Raw genomic sequence first — 21,818 nt, 5'->3', positions numbered from 1 at the left:
TTTCACCATTGAGTTGCCCTTCTATGTATTCTCTATTCTATGATAAGGTCAAGAGCACTGATATATATATTAAACTTGCTAACGCACCATGTATAAAATATAATAAGATAATTGAAGCCGGAAGTTGGCTCATCTGATTTTGACCTTCATGGGGGGTATCGGTCCCACTTTACTATAGTTTTGTATTACAAAATCAAAGTTTTTGCGTTTTTATTCGTTCTACAAACTTTTGATTCGAGCAAAATTTTTGTGAAAGGGACAGAACAACCAGCAAAGATATTTAATACTAAAAAGTTTGTCTTCTTGGCTTTATAATGGCCAAATTGAGATTGTACAAGGTCGACCTGCATTGTTTTTAAACAAACTGGAGATTCTATGATGTTGCTGCTTCTTACAAAATGTAGAAATATCACAGAATCCTACTACTGCTACCAAAATTTCATCTGCAATGACGTTTATGGAAGATTGCTACAAATTTACTTATTTAACAACACTTTGTTATTCACATCGCTAATATCATAATAATTTCAAATTACGTCTTTATTATATCAGAAACAAAACTATTCGACATAGAAAAATAATGAGAAAGACATTTTGATGAACAATAGTAAGTTGAAAATGGTATCATCAAAATATGCGAATTAAAGTACCTCTGTTGTCATTAAGCCAAGCAAAGTTTTCAACCAGTTCCTATGTGAACAACTTCAATATCGAAGAATGTGTTGAAGATATGAATACCTTTGTTCTTACTTTGTTGTTAATTTGTAATTTAAGTATTCATCTTCTAAAAATGCCTCGCACGGCTGAAATTGTCCTCGTCACCTTCAACTTTCAAATTTCAATACAACTTGCCATCTTATTTTTCAGTCGTTACAAAGCCAAAAAAAACAGAGCTTCAGGGTTAAAACTCTCTTCCAGTTTTCCTCTACATGTCATAAAAATTTTGCCTTAATCAGAAGTTTGAAAAAGGAATAAAAACGCGAAAACTGTGATTCTGTAATACAAAAGTATAGTAAAGTGGGACCGATACCCCTCATGAAGTAGTAGCAAATGATCGGTCTTCCGGCTTCAATTTTTGCAAGAGATGCATTGCCCAGTCTAATATACATATCAGTGGTCAAGAGTCACGACTCCGGATAAGGAGATGTTCGAAATATTTCGGTATTTCCTGTTCGTCAACTACAAGCTACAACAACTCTTACGCTATCATACTTCCCAGTTTGATTATGAAACAAAGTTAAACGTGAGCTATGTCATGCCTTAGTGGGCTCGCAGAGGGGAGTAGGGTTTTTAAATTGAATTTTCTTGTTGCTGTGCGAAGATTCCCGTTCTTTAAATAAAATGTCACGCTCGAAGTTGATTTTTCGACAGGTAAATGGTGTCAATTTAAAAATGTAATCGACAGCGTAATTTATTGAATAAATACAGCATTTCTGTCAACTTTATGAAACTATATTGAGGATAATTACTATATTGACGAAAACTATATTTTATGATTCTGTTCAACATGTTTTTGCTATTCATGCAGCTTTTTGACGTTGAGTCGTCTACGTTAAGTTACATTCTTGGTTGTTCAAACACCAGAAAAGCTATAATCATTGACCCTGTCGATACTAAGGTGTGTAAAATCTTAGTTGTATTGACTGCGACACAGTGTAGTTTAGACTTCTAACGGGGAGCTCATGTCTTCTAGTTATTGGCAGTATGTTTTATTGTGGCTATACTGTCTTTGTGTAACTTTTCTTGCTTAATTGAAACGAATCTGTATGAATTTACTAATTTAAAGCCTAAGAATTTCAGTGATATGCATACAAAAGATTCTCAAAAATATCTTTAAACAGTGACTTCATCTTACTATAAAAAATTAGCAATAACTATTAAATCCATTAGTTACTGCTAAAGGAACAATAATTTAGTGATATTTCAAATTTATTACAAAATATCTCAAATATTTGGTCAAAGATGAATACCCCTATCTTATTCACATGCTTCATTTTATACTTCATCAAGTAGTAAAATTATCTGCCTTTTAGTCTTCCAGAGACTATACTCTACTGAAGGAGCTTGATCTAAATCTCCAATATGCAGGTATTCTGTGATGAGGTAGAGTTGTCATTTTCAACCTAATTGTGGTTGTAATGTCTGAATGTCCATTATGTGTTCAAGCAATTTCCCTTGAAATTTTTTCTGAATGGGCCACTGCACATTTTTTGTCAAATTTTTGTGATTTGATGACTGCAATTATACAATGATCATATCCTTGTATCTCTGATGGACCCAGGATAGTTATGTATTTGGGTGCACTTGTTTGGATTAGATTTTGGTGGGAGTGTTAATGTACGTATGTTGGATTGTTAGCTATTTGTAATAGCTATTTTCGCAAGCTCATTAAACATGAATCACCAATGCTTTTGCATATTTGCTTTACATATATATAATAAGACAAAGTCATTGTGATTTATTTTCAATGGAGTAGACTCTGATATACTTCCAAAAATTACCTCACAAACATAATGTAATTTATACAAAAAAACTGCATTCAATTTAAATTCACTAACTCTATACAGCTACTGAAGCTCAACATGAACAAGAGCACACCACCACCCTCTTCAAAACCATTTTGAATCCATCCATGTGTTACTGAGAAGTGCGTAGCCTGCCCTGTATTAAGTATAGGATTGACATTTTATTTGAAATATGTTCCTCTATGTTTCATTGCAATACTTTCTTCAGAAATTAAAATTTTTTAATTTTCAGCAATTTATATAATTTTAATAATTTTTTTAAATTTCAGGGTTTAAATTCAGGGTGTGCAACATTTAACTACTTTTTTTTTATGTACTATATTTTTTCTTTTTTCATTTAGTCAACACCCATGTTCATGCTGACCACATCACTGGAACTGGATGGTTAAAGGCTCTCATCCCCTCCTGTCGGAGCGTTCTTTCAAAGATGTCAGGGGGGAAGGCTGACATTTTCGTTGATGAGGGTCACATGATTAAGTTTGGAGAACATGCTTTAGAGTGCCGATTGACTCCTGGTCATACAAATGGTGGGGTATTATGGGGTTTTTTTTTTAATCAAGCTAAAACATGATCTGAAAATTGGCTTTTATAATGTTTAATTGTGTTGAACTCTGATTGCAAGAATGTTATTACATGTGTTTAACTGAATTCAACTGAATTTTGTATTTTCAATATGAACATAATAGCCCAACATAAGACTTTAAAAAAAATAACCATTACAACAATAAATTCCGAAAAAAGGATAAAGGTTTTTCTTAATAATTACATTTTGTCTGTAGCTTAAGACATCTTCAGATTAATTGAGATGAATTTTATACATTAGGTTTTAAATACAAGCATATATTACAGGGTGTTAAATTACATATGAGGAGAGTAGGAAGTTTAACTAATGGTCAACTTTATCATCAGATTGATGGTGTGGCTATGAGCAGCCCCCGAGGCCCTCTATTTGCTAACATATTTATGTCCTTCAACAAGAATTCGTGGCTTCACAACTGTCCTTCCGCTTTCAAACCCCATCTTTACCAACGTTACGTTGATGACTGCTTTCTACTCTTCCTATCATTGGATCACGTACCTCTCTTTTTTACCTATCTCAACCACCAACATCGTAACATTTCCTTATTTCCTTTACATCTGAACTTGAAAAAGACGGCACACTCCCCTTTTTTGACGTAAAAAATAACTCGCTTAAACTGTAAGTTTACCACCTCTGTTTATCGTACACCCACTTTCACTGGTCTCTTCACCACTTTCCATAGTTTCATTCCCATTCAATACAAACGCTCTTTAATCTCATCTCTTCTTCACAGAATTTTCAACCTCTGTTCCAGATATGAACATTTTCATACTGAACTAGAAGTTGTTAGAACACTGTTCACCTTAAACAACTATCCTTCATACATATTTGACAACTTGACAACCCGTTACCTCAACAATATATTTGAACCCAAAGATCCTATTCACACTGCTCCTAAGAGAATCATGTACTTCTGCTTCCCTTTCACTGGCCTACACTGTCTTCAGATTCACACTCATATCACTCGACACTGCAATGCTGCCTTTCCTCATATCAGCTTTCGCTTTGTTTTTTTTGTTCTTCCAAGCTTCTCTCCTCTTTCTTTCCTTTTAAGGACAGGGTTCCCAAGCTCCTGAGATCTGGTCATTTAAGTGTCGATGCTGCTCTGCGTCGTATGTTGGTCAAACCACGCGTCATTTACACACCAGAATATCGGAACACTTGGAATCTCTCCCTTAACAGGAAAACCTTCCTTATGTCAACCACCATCTGCAATTCATTCTCATATAAGAAATACATCTCACTCTGCCGATTTTAATAACTTCTCAATTCTCTCTTCCTCCGACAATTATGATCTTATGGTTCATGAAAGCCTTCTCATATCTAAGCTTAAAACCTCTCCTAACACCCAAGGCAACTCTATCCTCCCTTCACCTCCTTTAATATACTGCTCTTTTCATTTTATTCAGTTATCTAAACTTCCTACTCTCTTTATATGTAATTTAACACCCTGTAATATATGCTTGTATTTAATACCTAATGTATAAAATTTATCTCAATTAATCTGAATATGTCTCAAGTCAAGGACGAAACGTAATTATTAAAAAAAACCTTTATCGTTCATTCGTATTTTATTGTTGTGATGGCTTTTTTAAAAGTTTTATGTTGGGCTTTTATGTTCATATTGAAAATTCGCTTTCCGCCTGGCGAATCTCTGGCTACGATTTTGACTTTTTATTTTGATTAAAAAGGTATAATTGCTTGTCAATTTTTAGGGTGTGCAACATTTGTTGATCTGACTAATGAAATGGCATTTACTGGTGATGCATTATTGATTCGTGGTTGTGGAAGAACTGACTTTCAGCAAGGTATAATTGTATTATATTTCATATTTCATAACATGTCTGTTACGTTGTTATTAAATTAATCTACAAATGCATAAAATAGCATTTACAAACTTTCAGTTTTTACAATTTCACCGGCGAAGTGTATTCATTTCCGGACCTTCTGTAACATAGCTCACGCTGTTGAGGTCACTGATATGTATATTAGACTGGACAATGCATCTCTTGCAAAAATTGAAAACGGAAGATCGATCATTTGCTACTGCTTCATGAGGGGTATCGGCCCCACTTTACTATACTTTTGTATTACAAAATCACAGTTTTCGCGTTTTTATTCCTTTTAAAAACTTCTGACTAAGACAAAATTTTTATGACATGTAGAGGAAAACCGGCAAAGAGTTTTAACCCTGAAGCTCTGTTTTTTTTGGCTTTGTAACGACTGAAAAATAAGATGGCAAGTTGTATTGAAATTTGAAAGTTGAAGGTGACGAGGACAATTCCGCCGTGCGAGGCATTTTTAGAAGATGAATACTTAAATTACAAATTAACAACAAAGTAAGAACAAAGGTATTCATATCTTCAACATATTCATCGATATTGAAGTTGTTCACATAGGAACTGGTTGAAAACTTTGCTTGGCTTAATGACAACAGAGGTACTTTAATTCGCATATTTTGATGATACCGTTTTCAACTTGCTATTGTTCATCAAAATGTCTTTCTGATTAATTTTCTATGTCGATTTGTTTTGTTTCTTCACTGATATAATAAAGACGTAATTTGAAATTATTATGATTTTAGCGATGTGAATAACAAAGTGTTGTTAATAAAGTAAATGGTTTGAACCCGGAAGTATCGTTACATGTTTGTAAATGTAGATCGTCCAGGTTGGTATAGTCCTGAGAAGGACTGTTTTTGTTGTTGTTGACTGACGTTTCGACAACCTTAGCGGTAGTCATCTTCTGAGTCAAATGAGGAATAAACGTCAGGTTAGCTGTATTTGTTATCTGGTTTTTACGTCATTGTATTGTGTGTACAGGAAATGTGTATTGTCATTGTGAGTTAGTGTGAAGTGTAATGTTTTTAGTTGTGATGTGTGATTTAGGTGTGATGTTTTTAGATGTAATGTGTGGGTGTCAATTCTTTATTGTCATTGTGAATTAGTGTGAAGTGTAATGTTTTTAGTTGATTGTTTTTTTGTATTTTGAATAAGTCGTTTGTAAGGTGCCGGTAATTGCTGTGATCTGTTCAGGGGGGTTTGTTCCAAGTTGGTATACCAACTTTCTAAGAACCAGATAACAAATACGGCTAAGCTGACGTTTACTCCTCATTTGACTCTAAAAATGACTACCGCTAAGGTTGTCGAAACGTCAGTCAACAACAACAAAAACAGTCCTTCTCAGGACTATACCAACCTGGACGATCTACATTTACAAACGTGTAAAGTGTTGTTAAATAAGTAAATTTGTAGCAATCTTCCATAAACGTCATTGCAGATGAAATTTTGGTAGCAGTAGTAGGATTCTGTAATATTTCTACATTTTGTAAGAAGCAGCAGCATCATATAATCCCAGTTTGTTTCAAAACAATGCAGGTCCACCTTGTACCATCTTAATTTTCTGCCATTATAAAAGCCAAGACAAATTTTTCAGGATTAAATATCTTTGCCGGTCGTTCTGTTTCTTTCACAAAAATTTTGCTCGAATCAAAAGTTTGTAGAACAAATAAAAACGTAAAAACTGTGATTTTGTAATACAAAAGTATAGTAAAGTGGGACCGATACTCCCCATGAAGGTCATAATCAAATGAGCCAACTTCTGGCTTCAATTATCTCACAGACCTCACAGTATAAAACAATGGTTAAAATCTTTGACATGCGCAGTATGGGATAAAGAATTAATAAATTTGATATATACATGCGAAGGTTTATTATTAGAATATTACAAAAATTTCTAGTTGTTAAAAGTTTATTTAACTTGTGATTTTCTCTGGCTTCAATTGACGGTATTAATTTTGAACACAACATTTCTCTTCTTTTGTACAATGTTTCTAATTTGGCGTGATTTATCACGTCGGTGTAATTCATATCTGGATGAATTACCAAGTTTTGGTATATTTTTAGATTCCAGTGACAAATAGTTAAGAAGGCTAAAGTGTACTAGACGATTGATCTTTTATACGCAGTGTAAAATTTGTATACATGTACTGAACTACACAGTGCGTTTTTTCTACCAAATTGCTTGCCAGTTTCTTCCTTTACAAATCATCTGCAACTCTCAGACCGTGCCAGTACAACTTGAAAAAGAACAGGTCTTTCTATCAGGAGCAATCTGATGTTAAAACTTCAGCTCTTGTATACACCATATTGCCTTCATCAGCATTGAATTGGTGTTGAATAAATCTATTACAGTGATACGAAATGTATCTTTATCAGAAATGCATGGTCTGGTGATTAAACTTGCATATTATACGCTCCAACCTTGAGAGTCTACACTACAATGGAATCAAGTCGCCGATCTATTTTTTATTTTACTTAGGCAATGCTTCTTCACTTTACGAATCTGTTCATGAAAAAATATTATCGCTTCCTTCAAACTTTCTACTGTATCCTGGACATGACTATCAAGGTTTGAATTTTTGAAAATCTCACTTGTATTTGAAGTGAAACCATCTCGACAAGGTAGTCAAAAACGTGTTTCTTTTAGGCTTTACTGTCACAACAGTCGAGGAAGAAAAGAACCACAATCAACGATTCACAAAAGAGAAAGCAGAATTCATTAAATTCATGAAAAACCTTAAACTGGAATATCCCAAGAAGATTGGTGAGTTTTTCATCATTTTTGATGTTTAAAAATGACGAAATTACTGAGTACGGATAATAGTGGGTTATAGAGGTAGTTATAACCTTTTCCAACTTCCTTTTCTAGCCGACAATTTCAAAACATAAATGATAAAACGCGCTCCAAAATCATCATCTTGTAAACTAAAGATTCGAGCTATATCAGCAATTGACAAGATTTAAAGCAATATTTCGACTTTATTTCAAAGTCATTATCAAGCCAAGTGATTATTTATAAACATGTGTGATCTTAATTGCAATTTAAGGGATTAGGAAAGAAGTTCATAGCGATAAGATGTTCAAAGCAAAGTTCAGAGCGACATTTTAAATTACCACACATCGCCTTATTATAAAATAGGTACGCTTTGTGTGCTTTTATCTGCGCTCACGTGTAATGGGTTGATGTTCCAGAATTAACTATTTAGTTTTTTACAGTTTATGTAAATTTATTAAGTTGAGATTTTCTTCGATGAACTTATTTGAACCTCACTTTAAGTTTTAAAATGTGTGTTATATGTTTGGCTTAAATAGCAACTTACAAGACGTTTTAAAACCATTGCCAGCCGATAATTATATAAAATATAAAACGAAACAAACTCAGTTTATGATACATGTGCGAGGACATGATGAGGAAGTTAGGTTTATTTAATAACCTACCACACATGTAAATTAACCTAACTTCCTGATGATGTCATCGCACATGTATCATAAATTGGAGAAACTCTTAGCTCAAAATCACTGTATCTTATTTTGCGCCTTCTTCTATTTCATACAATGGGCTAAAGATGGAAATTATCTTCGGAGTTTGTTTCGTTTAAGTGTTTTTCTGCAGAGATGTATGATTTGTCGTATCAGAATATGCTATGAAGATATGTATCTTTGATTATGTCGAATATTTTCTATTTGATATTGCTTTCTCTAATACATTTGGTAGCCAGTAATAACAAATTCAATGATTACTGAAAAATCATCTAAATATAGAACTTACGCATTTGAGAATTATGTTTTCCGAAAAACACAAACAATATTAAGGCCTATTTCAAACGTCGAATTTAATTCAGACGAATTTAATTTGCTGTTTAATTCGTCGTTAAGTTGTGTTGACGGTTGTTCATTTCAAACACGTCGAATTTAATTATGACAAATTGTAAGCAGTAAACATAAGGCAACAGGCGCGTGTAATGGCGCGCTCATTTAATAAATGGATTCATAATATCAGGACGGCGATTCTTGTTAAAATAAAGAAAGTGAGCGAGAGAAAGAAGAAAATTCATTAAGCTGTTATTGCTTTACTCGCATTGTGAAGAAAATATCTGGCTCGTGCTCTTTCGACTGTATTTTTGTTAAGTAAATGGTTTGAACCCGGGAGTATCGTTACATGTTTGTAAATGTAGATCGTCCAGGTTGGTATAGTCCTGAGAAGGACTGTTTTTGTTGTTGTTGACTGACGTTTCGACAACCTTAGTGGTAGTCATTTTTACAGTCAAATGAGGAGTAAACGTCAGGTTAGCCGTATTTGTTATCTGGTTCTTACGTCATTGTATTGCGTGTACAGGATATGTGTATTGTCATTGTGAATTAGTGTGAAGTGAAATGTTTTTAGTTGTGATGTGTTATTTATGTGTGATGTTTTTAGTTGTAATGTGTGGGTGTCAATTGTGTATTGTCATTGTGAATTAATGTGAAGTGTAAAGTTTTTCGTTGATTGTTTGTTTGTGTATTGTGAATAAGTCGTTTGTAAGGTGCCGGTAATTGCTGTGGTCTGCTCAGGGGGGTTTGTTCCAAGTTGGTATACCAACTTTCTAATGTAAGCCGTTGTCTATAGTCAGTGCTGTAAGTAATGCATTTTGCCGAGTCCCAGTCAATGTTGTGCTTTGTGATTCGGTGATGTTCGGCAATGTGATTAGTTTTGTCTTGTTTCTTAGTAGCTCGTTTGTGTTCAGTAAGTCTTATGTTTAAGTTCCTGCCAGTTTCCCCGATATAGGAGGCGTGGCAGTCGGAGCAGTTTATTTTGTAAACTGCACCTTGTCGTTCGTTGCGTTGTTCTTTGTCTTTTATGTTCGTTAGTACTTGTCGTAACGTTGTGATTGGTTTATGTGCGACACGTATGTTGTATATGTTGTATGGTCGTAAGATACGCAAGATAGTCTCAGACGTACCTTTGATGTAAGGTATCGTTGCTGTTGTCACTGAGTTGTTCGTTTCGTTGGGTTTGTTGGGTTTGTAAGTTTTGCGTTTGATAAAGTGAGAGTTATAGTTGTTTTTGTGAAAAACACGTTTGAGGCAGTTGTTTTCATTGTGTAGAGCGTCCGGTGAATCACATATGATTTGTGCACGTCTTGTTAATGTTCAGATTGTGGTGGCTTTGTGTGATGTAGGGTTGTAAGATGATTGGTCTAGTAGTCGGTCAGTATGTGTTGGCTTGCGATAAACTGTTGTTCGTAGTTTTTGATTGTCATGTTTTACCAAACAGTGGAGAAAAGGAAGAGTGGCGTTTTCTTCGACATCTTTGCTAAATTGTATGTAAACTGTTCTGTTTGTTGATGTGAGTGTGAAAGTCATCAATCTCGTCTGCATGTAGTGCTGCGATTGTGTCACCTACATAGCGCAACCAAAAAGGTAGTGCATGTTTGTAAGTCGTGAACGCCCGTTCCTCTATCGATTCCAGTACAAAGGTACACACTACAAATAATTACATTGAACAGCAATGGGCTCACCCGTTTCTGTTGTAGTTGCTGAAATTGCTCAATACACAATTGACACCCACACATTACAACTAAAAACATCACACCTAAATCACACATCACAACTAAAAATATTTAACTTCACACTAATTCACAATGACAATACACATTTTCTGTACACACAATACAATGACGTAAGAACCAGATAACAAATACGGCTAACATGACGTTTACTCCTCATTTGACTCATACATCTCATACATCTCATCTTTTGACTGTGAAGATGACTACCGCTAAGGTTGTCGAAAGGTCAGTCAACAACAACAAAAACAGTCCTTCTCAGGACTATACCAACCTACATTTACAAACATGTATTTTTGTTGTTAGCAATTTTGGAAAATCAAAGGGAAATAATCCAACGTTTATGGCCCTTAAAATACATTGATATTTCGTGATTTTGGCAAAATTTGTGCAAGGCATAGCGCTTATAAAATAACACAACCAAACTTGGTTTCGTGTAAATAATTTCCTTTCTGAAAGCATCGCGCATGCCTAGGTGCTAGTTGGAAAAACAGTGACTGCTGGTTCAGAATTACATTTTAGCATAATTTATGCATTTAATTCAACGCGATAGTACATCGTCGTTTGAAAGGAGAACGTGCGCTAGACGTTGTATCCGGCTAACTTAGACGGATACAACGTCTTTGACGAAAATAATTAACATCTTTCAATTAAATTCGTCTTAATTAAATTCGATAGTGTTTTGACGTTTGAAACATGCCTAACTGTCAACGACGTTACTGTCGGAACAACGAATTTATGCGGATGGCTGGCTACTGTTACCGATTGTTTTTACATTTTCGCCTATAAGATCCTTGCCATTCAGTCAATTTATATTTTGGATTGATCAAAAATCAAATGTACCTATGAGAACGTAGAAGTAACCATCTTGTTTTGAAAATAATCAAGCCTGCAACAGGTGGGAAAAGTCACTCCATGTGCGTGACACGTCATTGGATAGCAATATATCTGCGCCAGCGCAGATACAAAAATTCAGGTAACTGCAGCCTTACCGTTTTCAAAAACACTTCGAGCAGTTATCGCTATCTTTCATATGCTCTTCATATTAAGCTGTTTCTTTGTTTTTACCAACATATTTGAAATTCTTATTAAAAGAATTCTATTTCATTAACTAACTTTTAGAGACGGCCCTTCCAGCAAATCTTGCTGACGGAGAAGAACAAGTGAACGAGGCTGTTGTTCATCAAATTCGCCATGGATGATAAAACAAGGGAATGAGTTGAAGACTCGTTATGATGTATCGTACAAATACATCAAGATGAATTTAGGAACGTCTATGTTTTTGTTGTGAGTATTGACTAGTATTTATATATGTCTGTATGTAACGTCTCATAGATAGGACAAGTTTAACTATAGTATTAAACATTAACCGAAACTTGACCACTACACTAAGCAGTATAATCATCAATAAACAATTATTGGATGAGGTTGAGCATAATATGAGGAATTATTCAGACCGAGGTAAATGTTATCTGTAGATATGACGTCATACCTACAAACATCGAGAATTATTTGCAGGCAGTTGACCAATCAAAAGTGATATTCCTTGCATAGTAAATAATAACAATTAATGATTAAAGTAAACAGTGTACCGTAAGGTAATAATCAACAAGTATTGAAATAGACTGAGCATGATATCAAAAATTTTTGACCGAGGTCGAATAATTTATCATGCGAAAGCAGAATTCAGTAATTGGTGGACTTATTATTTGTTTATTTGAATTGAAAATTTTCAGTTAATTAGCTTGTAGTATTTAAAGTGTAATTACACTTTCACTTACACATTTTTACCGTGCAATTACAGATAAACAGCACTACAGTAAACCAATCATCACAGTCGAGAAGTGTCTTTTACTATAACATAAACTGAACATTTTCCGATTGCATGAAATTTATTCAAGCAATTTGTATGTCGTTTTGATGTCCAAAAAACTATCGTTGACCACGTATCTTGTCGCCGAAAATAAAAAATATAAAGCTCTCGGCATCACAGTCATATTCAATGGTAGTTTCGCCGTCAGTAGCATGTTGAATGCAGTGCCATCAACTTTGAAAGTGTAGCTATTGTCACAATAGTTCACTACCTCGTAAGCTATACTGTAATTGTGCCTGCGACTCAACAACTGCAAGCAGTTTTTATCGAGTTTCTTTATTTCTGTTTTTGCACCGAACATGTTGCGCGTCGCCATTCCTCGCAGTTTTGCTCTCGCGGTCGGAACGTCTTCGGAATGTTTTGATGCGCATGTGCAAAGCCTTATATCGACTGCCTCGTCGACACAATGCTGGTATCTGTTGTATAAAGTATGTCTATCAAATCTGATCATTTTTGCTGAAGAATTTTTCTTATCTGGGAGTAGAGGTATTTCTATTAGTACTTGAAATACGTCGACTAAACCAGGTACCGCTGATTGTACCAATAGATCCATCGTCGTCCATATCTTGTTGTCCATCTGTTTTTCGATGTTATTCTTGGTACCCAGACCTCTCAGTCGTAAACAAGATCCGTAGCCTCCATACGTTTTACCTATAAGTGAAGAAAATAAAAGAATACGTTTAAAATTATTGAGCTAACGCAATAGGTTTCTGTAGAAATTAGACGTAATATTTCTCAGTATATAAAAATCCATACTTCTGTGCAAATCATGCAGTGGCAGATCCAGACTACGTCAAAATAAATTACTGCAGCACATTTTGGCGTATATTTGCATTTCTAAGCACCTTAGAGGGGAATCCATTGGTAAAATTATATTCCTTAGGAATTAAAAACCAATAGTGCTTTACTGAAAGTATTTTGAATTTAAAATTTAGGAGTTATAATTTAATTTGACGTACACTGAATCCGCCACTGAAATCATGGGCGTAAGAAGCTCCAGAGCAGGGGAGCTTGACTCCCCCTAACTTTTAGAAGCTGAGACATGAGCTTCCCTTAAAGTGAACTGCGAACCAATTTCAATTTTATGTACTTGACATTTTAATAGCAAATTTTCTCAACCATTTTCCACTTATTCTTTACAAAAGATGAATTAGGAATCAACAAGATTTTATCATTGATTATTCTCTTCTCAGTTATCATCAGCAATTTAAATGAAGGTGTACTGACAGGGATGGATGTAATGCGGGGAGGGGAGTGTACAAATTTTTCCTTGAAAGTATCAATTTACCAAAGAATTAGACAAAAATCAATCTTGATTTGTGTTGAATGGAGAACATTTATGAAAAATATCTTCAAGCAACTGAATTCGACAAAATGAATAGACACAAAATTTAAAAATTGCCACCCGGTCCAAACTTAGTAACCAATGTGTGTTATCAATAAACTATTGCAACAATTAAGGGTTAGCCGAGATATAAGGGTTTAGGTTGAATTTATCATGTATTCAAAAAGGAACATTGTTAATAATTATTGGAAATTATCATGCGTTGTATACAGTAACTTTATTGGGTTACAACATTCTGGTCAGCTGAAATTTGCTGCTTTGTCGCAGTTGAATGCGACGTTTATTAGTTACATCACTGATGTTCGAATTTTTTATTTGTGGAATTACGAAAGAACGTGTTGTTAGGAGTATGGTTTTTCTATTTTGTGTGACTGAATAATTAAGCATTGTTACTGGTTATCTACGGTTGCACGCTACCTACTTGCCTAGAGACTAGGGTCTCTTGAAACTTCAAGCAAGGCACGGCGACATCCATAAAGTAGCCACTAGATTCTAAGTCAAATTACAGTGTCCGAGCGAAATATCATCCAAACTGTATCAGCCCCTGGAAAATCATCCTTTATCCATCCCAGTGATTTGAAGGGAAAATATCAAAACATATAGAATGATCATTATACGCGCATGTGTAGAGAATAGTGAGCTTTTTGGTCTTCAATGGATATTTTAATCATCAGCCGACTTTCTTGTCATGGGCATTGCAAAACTGCATAAATATATGAAACATTCCACTTATGTAGGAGACATACACACCGTAATTAGTCAATAAATGCTCAGGGCGTTAATTGAAGCAGTTTTAGGTGGGCGACGTTAATATGAATTCTTTTGACTGTGCACAATCGTGCCGCACAGACAAGCAAACCCAAACTTTAAGCGGGGCGGCGTTAATTTGATACGGGGTGTGATTTAGATTAATAACGGTATGAAGAAACTTTTAGCCTATAAACTACCATAACTTTTCTAACTTCGATGATAAAGAATACTTAGTGTTTATTTATGATCTAATTCGCTCTTATCTGGACGGCTGGAGTTGAGATTAACTCTTTGTGGTAGAGAAAGTAGGTTTTTGAAAACATTCCTTTTAATTAATTCAAACAACAAGAAATCACCTTTCATAAACTGATCTTGTATGATGTTGTTTAACTTTCCCACGGCGAACTCCGCCAGCCACATATGGCGCTGAGAATTGTCTTGTACTTTTTGATCCCAGCCATCACATTTGCATCTTGTCAGGGGGGTGAGCGGAAGGTTTTCGCAAGTTCTGTTGCTTGGCAAAATGGATAAAATACCATTTATACGGTAGTTGTCTGAACTATATTTGACTGGATTATTCAATGACATCAGCATAAGATGAATATCGAGAGTCGTAAATAGTCGTCGCTGGTTCTCGACCAACGAATGAACCTTATCATTTTGGAGTATTTTGGCGACGTTTTCCGGAAGAATCATGAACATCAAAGGATTGGATAGTTCGAAGCGACCCTCCACACTTTTGGCGAATGCTGTTCTCGTGTGCCCGTGATCAGATAAAATTATAGTCAGCGTGTTTGGCTCGTTCGCGAGGTGCGTCACGTAGTTTGCCAGACCCACGTCGTCGTTGCGAATGCGTTTGCCTGATGACGTATGACCCGTGACGAGATGTAAATAGTGAAGGAAAGGAAGCGAACCTTCTTGTCTTTTCAGGGCTCTGTTGTGAAGAAACGAAGCGTTAAAGAATGTGTGTCAACCCACGATGCATTGCGTGCTTTTGTTTATGTTTACATCGTTAATTTTTGAGCCATCGGTATCCTAGTTCAGTTTTACACGTCATCTAATTTAGCTAAAAAATTCAGCAATAAAACATTTAAAAATTTTGACTATAATTGCGAGTTCTGAGTTTGTACAAACTTCGAAACTATCTGTTTGTTGTGCAATTCTATTTAACTCTTTTTGTCTTATCCACTCGTGGTATAATTAGATCTGTAAACGAATCCGGTGTTGTTCAACATTCCGTTTTGGCCTTCTACACTTAGGAAACGACGCCATTTCAAATCAAAACTTTTAAAATTATTTAAAAATTCTATTTTAAAGTTTTCGGTTGGGCCCCCTCCCCTTCCGACTGTGACAATGAAAACTTTGTTATATATAACCTGACGTTCATGTAATTGCTCATTGTAATTAGTATCTACAATTAACGAATCATGAAAGTTCTGCACAACAGTTAGTTTCTTTTCACCAATCAGTAACGCAAGAATAATTTCTTTTTACTTGCAAAGATGACCGTGTATTTACTCCACCTCAGAATCATGTTCTCCTAATAAAATTTACATGTTCTTTATGAATGCTGCCAAACATTTTCAAATCTAAAAATGTTCCGGTAAAAGAGAAGGACCCAAAGTTTTTCAGTATGACTGTTTCATGAAATGTAAAAAGCAAATCCTAAAAAGACATGTATCTTGTGAGAATAGAAAGTACGATTTTCGATTGATTGTAAAATTCACAGTTTTTATCTCCGTTTTGTTTTCATTCGTATTCTGTGTTCTCAAGATGTTTTGGTTTCTTTCTCTGATTTAGTTTTTTACTTTTTTAAACTATCCACTGGACATGCATGCTTTTTGCTGTTCGATATAGCTAGTTCTCGTCAAACAAAGTTACCATATTATAGTTCTAGGCTACTAAATGCAATTTTTCTGTTACATGGCTACATATCCGTTCGTAAACGTTTATTTACTCACTCGAGATAGTCGAGGTGATATCTAAGGAAGTATGTGCTGATGAAATCTCCGTTGAAACAAACTTGTGCCGGTTTTTCTAAGTCGTTCGTCCGACCGTATTTTTTAGTCACTTCGCATGTGAAATGCGTCATTCCAAAGTCATCTATGTAGTATTTCTTCCATCTTTCTTGTAACTCGCTCCATCTTTGAAAAAATCGCACGAAGAGTGTTCAGATCACAGAATTAGTAACGTGCAGAAGGGTCATATATATCAGCAATTATTCCAGTTGATCAGGGTTTGTCGCTTGTTTTCATCCACTAAAATGATATAACGACATTTCTTTAAGTGTAGATATTTTCTGACAATCACTGAGAAAGGAAGCCATGTCATTTTAGTGGTTGGAAACAAGTAACAAATCTCATGGAGTTTACGGTCTGCACGCAACATGATAAATTGGCTAACTTACAGTCGTTTGCAATCTTCTATAAATATGCGCAATGGTTTAAGAATTTTTAATTCTTTTATTAGCAATGTCACAAATAATCTTTAATTTGTTTTTTGTAAGTTTGATGCATAAATTTCCATTGCTCCCATTTCGAAACTGCTATAAAATACTCACGATATAGTACGATGAAAGTCAGTTTTATGCTGCTGATTTACCTCTTGATGAATCCCTCACTATCCTTTGGTGTAGGAAAACGTTCTACGTCCGTCAGCATAAGTCCCCAGTAATCATACCAGCATCCCTCTTCTTGAAACAGTGTTTGATATCCAGAATGCTTGTATTCTCCGAATAACACATGAATACCAAGGGGTTTAACTGATTTGCGCCATTCACTGCTGAACTCTTCATACACACCTGTCAATCGAGTGTCAAGTTTGGCTTCAACTTCAGCGTATCATTGTGGTGTTAAAGTGTTTATAACATGAAATTTCAGCCCGTAATTTTCCGTACAATTCAAAGATCAGCTTGATAATTATGCATGTTTTGCCGTATTAAGTTCTAAATATGAATATTACTTCCCCCCTCCCCCTTTGTCGAAAAAAATTATTAAGTTGCAAGGTCTTATGATTGAGGTCTACTAACTCAGCGTCGTACTAGAGAACGTGCAATACTTTGGACTTGAATGTGTTATTGGTATGTTGGATGGAACATTTGAGACAAATGAAGACTGAGTCGTATTGTGTCGGCAAGTTGTGCAACAAACAATAAAATATAGAAGAATCTAAAGTTGAGGCAATGGCGTATGGTAGTAAAATTATCTGAATAAGAAAAGGTGTCGCAGATACTGAGGACGTAGTCAGATGCAGTACGCACAAAAAGACACTTTTGAAAGTTAAGTTGGAGGGGTAGTATGTAGTATATGTTCCTTCACGGACGATAAATTGTGATAAGCAACAGTCGGCAGTTTTACAGGAGGTAAAAAAAACTGAACACCCTACATTAGCAGGTTACCTGAGGTCACACCGGAGTATAGTGGTCTACAGTTGTCCATTGTATGTTGACTGACACTTTGAAATTGCTCGAAATCCAAAATTGTTGCAGGTATACTCTTATTGTACACAACATCACGAAACGCTTTGATTGTTTTTGGCATCGACCGATAAAAGTGCGGTCTTGATATCGAATCAATCAATACGATATTTACGTTTATTTTGGGACTTTTCATCTCGTTTTTATATAATCTGATTGGCCTCGGTAACATTAAAACTTGTGAAAGACCTTCACACTTAAAAAATATGAAGTTAAAACCATTTTCAATACTGCGATGGATGATTTCCTCTACCTCCGTGTTGTTTGGTGCCAGTTGCCAGTGCATCACTTCGCCGTGGATGGAGCTCATTTCTCCAACGCTTACTTTTTCCTTGTTGCAAATGGACCAATCACATTCCAGTTGGTATTCCCTTGCGGTCTCGTTCACTTGAAACTCGCATATGTCCTCGAACTTTGGTTCTTCGCAGCGCTGGGTGGGTAGTTCGCCTGCAGAACCGTATATTTCCTGCGCAAGGGCGCAATCTTTATAAGCTGGTCTAGAGAATTAGAATGTTACAGAACGTTCAGTTGCTGAGACGAAGTACTCAGAGCATCGATAGTTGCGAAGGGAGGGGAGTTATTCAACTGTGCATATTCCAATCCAAACAAACCAAAATTCAAATACGGCAGAATATGCATAAATGAAACATAGTTACACCACTGAAAGTATTACAAAGTCAGTAATATGAATAATCATAAAACAAAACCATAATGTCTTTGTGAATAATGTCTTTGTGTAATGATAAGGGAGGAATTGGTCAGGTTAATAGTAAGATATTACACCTTTTGTTTAGCATTAAGCGAATAATTTAATGGATTTTTCACTATTTTAATTCATGGTCGCTGACCTGTGTGGCTTGCATGAAAATTCAGAATAGTTGTTTGAATAATGGCTTGTTTCCATCGGCTTTCGTACTCCCAAATATGGGCATGGATCGTCGTCAGGGAACACACCTTTTCTTTCGATATTTAGCAATGTATCAACAAGGATTGTATGGCTGTCTGTTTGTTGTTTTTCATTTGTGACTCCGCTAAAGTATCTTTCTGGAAGAATGGGAAAATGCCGTATTCATAACGAGATTAAAAATTACCATGAATATTTAACAAGTACGTATCATTACTAGTTGGTGTGCGTAAATTTGAATGAAAAACAATTAAGTAGAGTGAAGACACTAAGGTTTGACAATTTTATACATTTGAATTTCTTTCGATGTGACTAAAAGAGTAATTTTAGTGACTTGTTATGTATTTGTAAAAGTTATTGTTTTCTAAGCCCAAAAGTACAACTTACAAAAGAAAACTGAATTCTACATGTTAGGTGTATGTCGTATGAAAAAGGGACCTTTACAAATCAAGGGATTGTTATAGTTTTACAATACTTCCTCAAAAATATCATCAGCTACGCAAAGGTACATAAATTACATATACCATTGTTCAAGCACAGAAGCCAAAACTGCTTCTTGCTATTTGACATAACTTCTAACAGCAAACAATGCACAATAATGCTAACACAGACTACACAGTGATCAAGAATTAAGTATCCCGGTCTATAGCCTTGTTTCTGACTGCCTCATTTTGCTATCGTAGCATAACATGGTGATGAAGTTTAACGTCACAAAAAGAAGCAAGTGGACTATATATTCATGCATGTTGTCAGTTGTGTCGGCGACTAACTTCTTTGAAAAGGAATTGGCTTTCAAAAAAAACCCCTTTCTATAATGTACAGAATTTGAAGTAGGAAATTTTACTTTCTTTAAACACTTCTTACTTCCGTTCTTCTTGGTACATTGACTACTAAAGCATCTAAGCACAAAAATTCCTAATTGAAACGTTCCAAAAGCCTGTTAGTGCCGTTTTTACCTTTCTCGTGGATGATAAGTGTTTGAGGGACTTTAAACTGCATTTTTCCTGGCAATAAGAGCAACAAAAATTTGAAGCTAAAACTATAGTCAAAATTTTGAGATTGCAAGATCAGGATGTTCCATGTTCAAATATTGAACTTGGAAAAATTTTAGTCATCGATAATCGTCTAATTATTGAGTAGCATAATGCACATGCATTGGCTTTTGTGTGTTTTGAGAGGAAGTGTGCGAATCTTCTTAAAGAGAAGTTATTTGGATGGTGGTCTCGTTGCGTCACTGCCACATGATTGTCTTTAATGAGGCACACCTGTGAATTTTTTCATGTACGCTTTACAAACATATATGTCTTACGTTTATAGAAAGAAGATCTTCGTAGAGACATGTACAAAACGCAAATAGCAACGACAGCCAATATCTGCCTTTTACATTTTTTCTAAAATGAAAATTTATTACTAGATCATTTGAGTTGAGGAGAATTGCAGCGGCGTCGAAGAAAAAAATAATCAAGTCTTTTGTAAATAGAGATATTCTAAAGCGTTAAAGCCACATTCTGCAGAGGAAAATTCGTTATGAAGAGTGTTAAACCGTTTTTTTTTTTGTGAATTTAGTAGGTATAGCTACTCAATTTTAAGGTCCCCCAGTTAGAGAACTTCCTCGGAGAACCAAAATCACGGATTCCAAAATGTCATTTGTAAGAAACAGAAACTTAGCATGCTCCCTTCTTCCACTGTACACAAATGTACGCATGACGAACATCGCCTTACGCCTTTGAGCTCGATATATACAAAAAGATCTCAATCCGATATTTCTCGGTGGGACCTCTAGTTTGAATAGGCAGATGGAATTCAGCTTTCTGATTTCAGTAGCGTACATTAAATCTCAAAACCGTTTCCATGTAAGAAAAAAAACTAAGAATTTATCTGGGTTTTTTTATTATTTCATACTTAGTAATTAATTGTTTTGTATACTGTGAAATAAAATCATAAAACATGGAAATAAGAATGTTAATTCATCGTTCGTTAATGTCTGGTCAATTGTAACAAAAACTCATACCTGACGTTTTCAACGACCTTAAATAAGAGATTTTTAATACTTACAGTGATAGAAAACATATATATTTTTACATAGGACGGAGGGTGCTCATTTTTTTCTGTACGATAAGATATTAAATGTTGTATACCACGAACACTACAAGGGCTGAAAAGTAATCGTATTGGATTTAGAAATAATCTAAAGCCATTAATCTACATGCATTATTTAACTATATTATAATATAACCGCATATGGTTTTTATAACCTGCATTTACCTTCAAACAACGACATTGCGTGTTATCAACTGCTTTACACAAATCGACATGATACGAATGCGTTCATACAATGCTTGGTCTTACCCAAAGAACTTGCTCAATTTTTAGTTTAGTTACAATTTTCTTTGACCAGTTATACAAGCTGTTTTTATAATGAATGTCTATTTTGTTACCCGTTTGTAACCATGTGTTTGCTGGTTGTTGATGATAATAAATAAAATATAGAGTAATCCATTGTTTCAGTTGTATAATATAATACTCATGTAGGATGGCTCAAGCACTATGAATTAAACGATGCACGTTGTTGAATCATTTGAATACACGCAAAACTCCACAAAATTAAAAAAGCTGAGCTAGAATTATCAGCACAGCCTTCTTTAACATTCATAATGGGTGTTATCTTACCCTGCTGCAAGACTTCTAGCAGTATTTCATGAGAAAAACTTTCCTGAGAAGTGACTTTTAGGAATATTTTTTGGTAAAAATCCGTAGTAGAGGTTTACTCGAGATAAAAACGAACTTTCTCTCCCCATTGACACGCAAATTACCTTGTACAGGTAATACGAGCAACTCATATTTAATTGCACATACTCAACAATGCTTTACGATAAGATCCTTTTCCAGCTGACAATTTCAAAAAATAAAGGAGAAAACATAGTAACATAGTCCATCAACCTGAAACCTAAGACATGAGTCATACGAAGAAAAACACAC

At 35.1% G+C, this 21,818-nt stretch overlaps 2 protein-coding genes across 4 annotated transcripts; one reads left to right on the top strand and one right to left on the bottom strand.

Annotated features, from left to right (window-relative positions):
- The first annotated feature begins 1,144 nt into the window (after positions 1–1,144).
- LOC124448377 (persulfide dioxygenase ETHE1, mitochondrial-like) lies at positions 1,145–12,479 on the top strand. 2 transcript variants are annotated; one of them, XR_006949039.1, is made up of 9 exons: positions 1,145–1,371; positions 1,529–1,618; positions 2,034–2,088; positions 2,867–3,052; positions 4,821–4,913; positions 7,426–7,515; positions 7,594–7,710; positions 11,615–11,779; positions 12,297–12,479. XR_006949039.1 is itself a non-coding variant. In XM_046999387.1 (8 exons), exons 1-8 carry the CDS (start codon positions 1,342–1,344, stop codon positions 11,692–11,694), a joined length of 741 nt encoding a protein of 246 aa, XP_046855343.1. In that variant the 5' UTR covers positions 1,145–1,341; the 3' UTR covers positions 11,695–11,924. The 2 variants fall into 2 exon arrangements, 1 of the variants encoding a protein (XP_046855343.1); XM_046999387.1 differs by lacking the exon at positions 12,297–12,479 and having other exon boundaries at positions 11,615–11,924.
- LOC124448376 lies at positions 12,186–21,312 on the bottom strand. 2 transcript variants are annotated; one of them, XM_046999385.1, is made up of 10 exons: positions 21,105–21,312; positions 20,895–20,994; positions 20,149–20,230; positions 19,796–19,843; positions 18,784–18,979; positions 17,858–18,432; positions 17,062–17,260; positions 16,422–16,604; positions 14,817–15,394; positions 12,186–13,016 (listed from the first exon to the last, which is right to left on the bottom strand). In XM_046999385.1, the coding sequence occupies exons 2-10, from the start codon at positions 20,907–20,909 to the stop codon at positions 12,385–12,387; spliced, it is 2,508 nt and encodes an 835-aa protein (XP_046855341.1). In that variant the 5' UTR covers positions 20,910–20,994; positions 21,105–21,312; the 3' UTR covers positions 12,186–12,384. The 2 variants fall into 2 exon arrangements, with proteins under 2 accessions (XP_046855341.1, XP_046855342.1); XM_046999386.1 differs by lacking the exon at positions 20,895–20,994.
- Between the last annotated feature and the right edge of the window lie 506 nt (positions 21,313–21,818).

The sequence above is a fragment of the Xenia sp. Carnegie-2017 genome, unplaced genomic scaffold (assembly GCF_021976095.1).
Source record: "Xenia sp. Carnegie-2017 unplaced genomic scaffold, XeniaSp_v1 HiC_scaffold_23, whole genome shotgun sequence".
Classification (NCBI taxonomy): Eukaryota; Metazoa; Cnidaria; class Anthozoa; order Malacalcyonacea; family Xeniidae; genus Xenia; species Xenia sp. Carnegie-2017.
Note: the sequence above shows the minus strand (reverse complement) of the source record. Positions and strands in the feature narration are given on the sequence as shown.

Coding starts and splice junctions, on each gene's coding strand:
- LOC124448377 (XM_046999387.1), top strand. CDS start 1,342: ATGTCACGCTCGAAGTTGATTTTTCGACAG. Junction 3,053..4,820: donor GACTCCTGGTCATACAAATG/GTGGGGTATTAT, acceptor GTCAATTTTTAG/GGTGTGCAACATTTGTTGAT. Junction 4,914..7,425: donor AAGAACTGACTTTCAGCAAG/GTATAATTGTAT, acceptor TATTTTACTTAG/GCAATGCTTCTTCACTTTAC.
- LOC124448376 (XM_046999385.1), bottom strand. Junction 16,605..17,061: donor AGTGAGGGATTCATCAAGAG/GTAAATCAGCAG, acceptor ATTTTTTCAAAG/ATGGAGCGAGTTACAAGAAA. Junction 13,017..14,816: donor ACAAGATCAGTTTATGAAAG/GTGATTTCTTGT, acceptor CTTCACTTATAG/GTAAAACGTATGGAGGCTAC.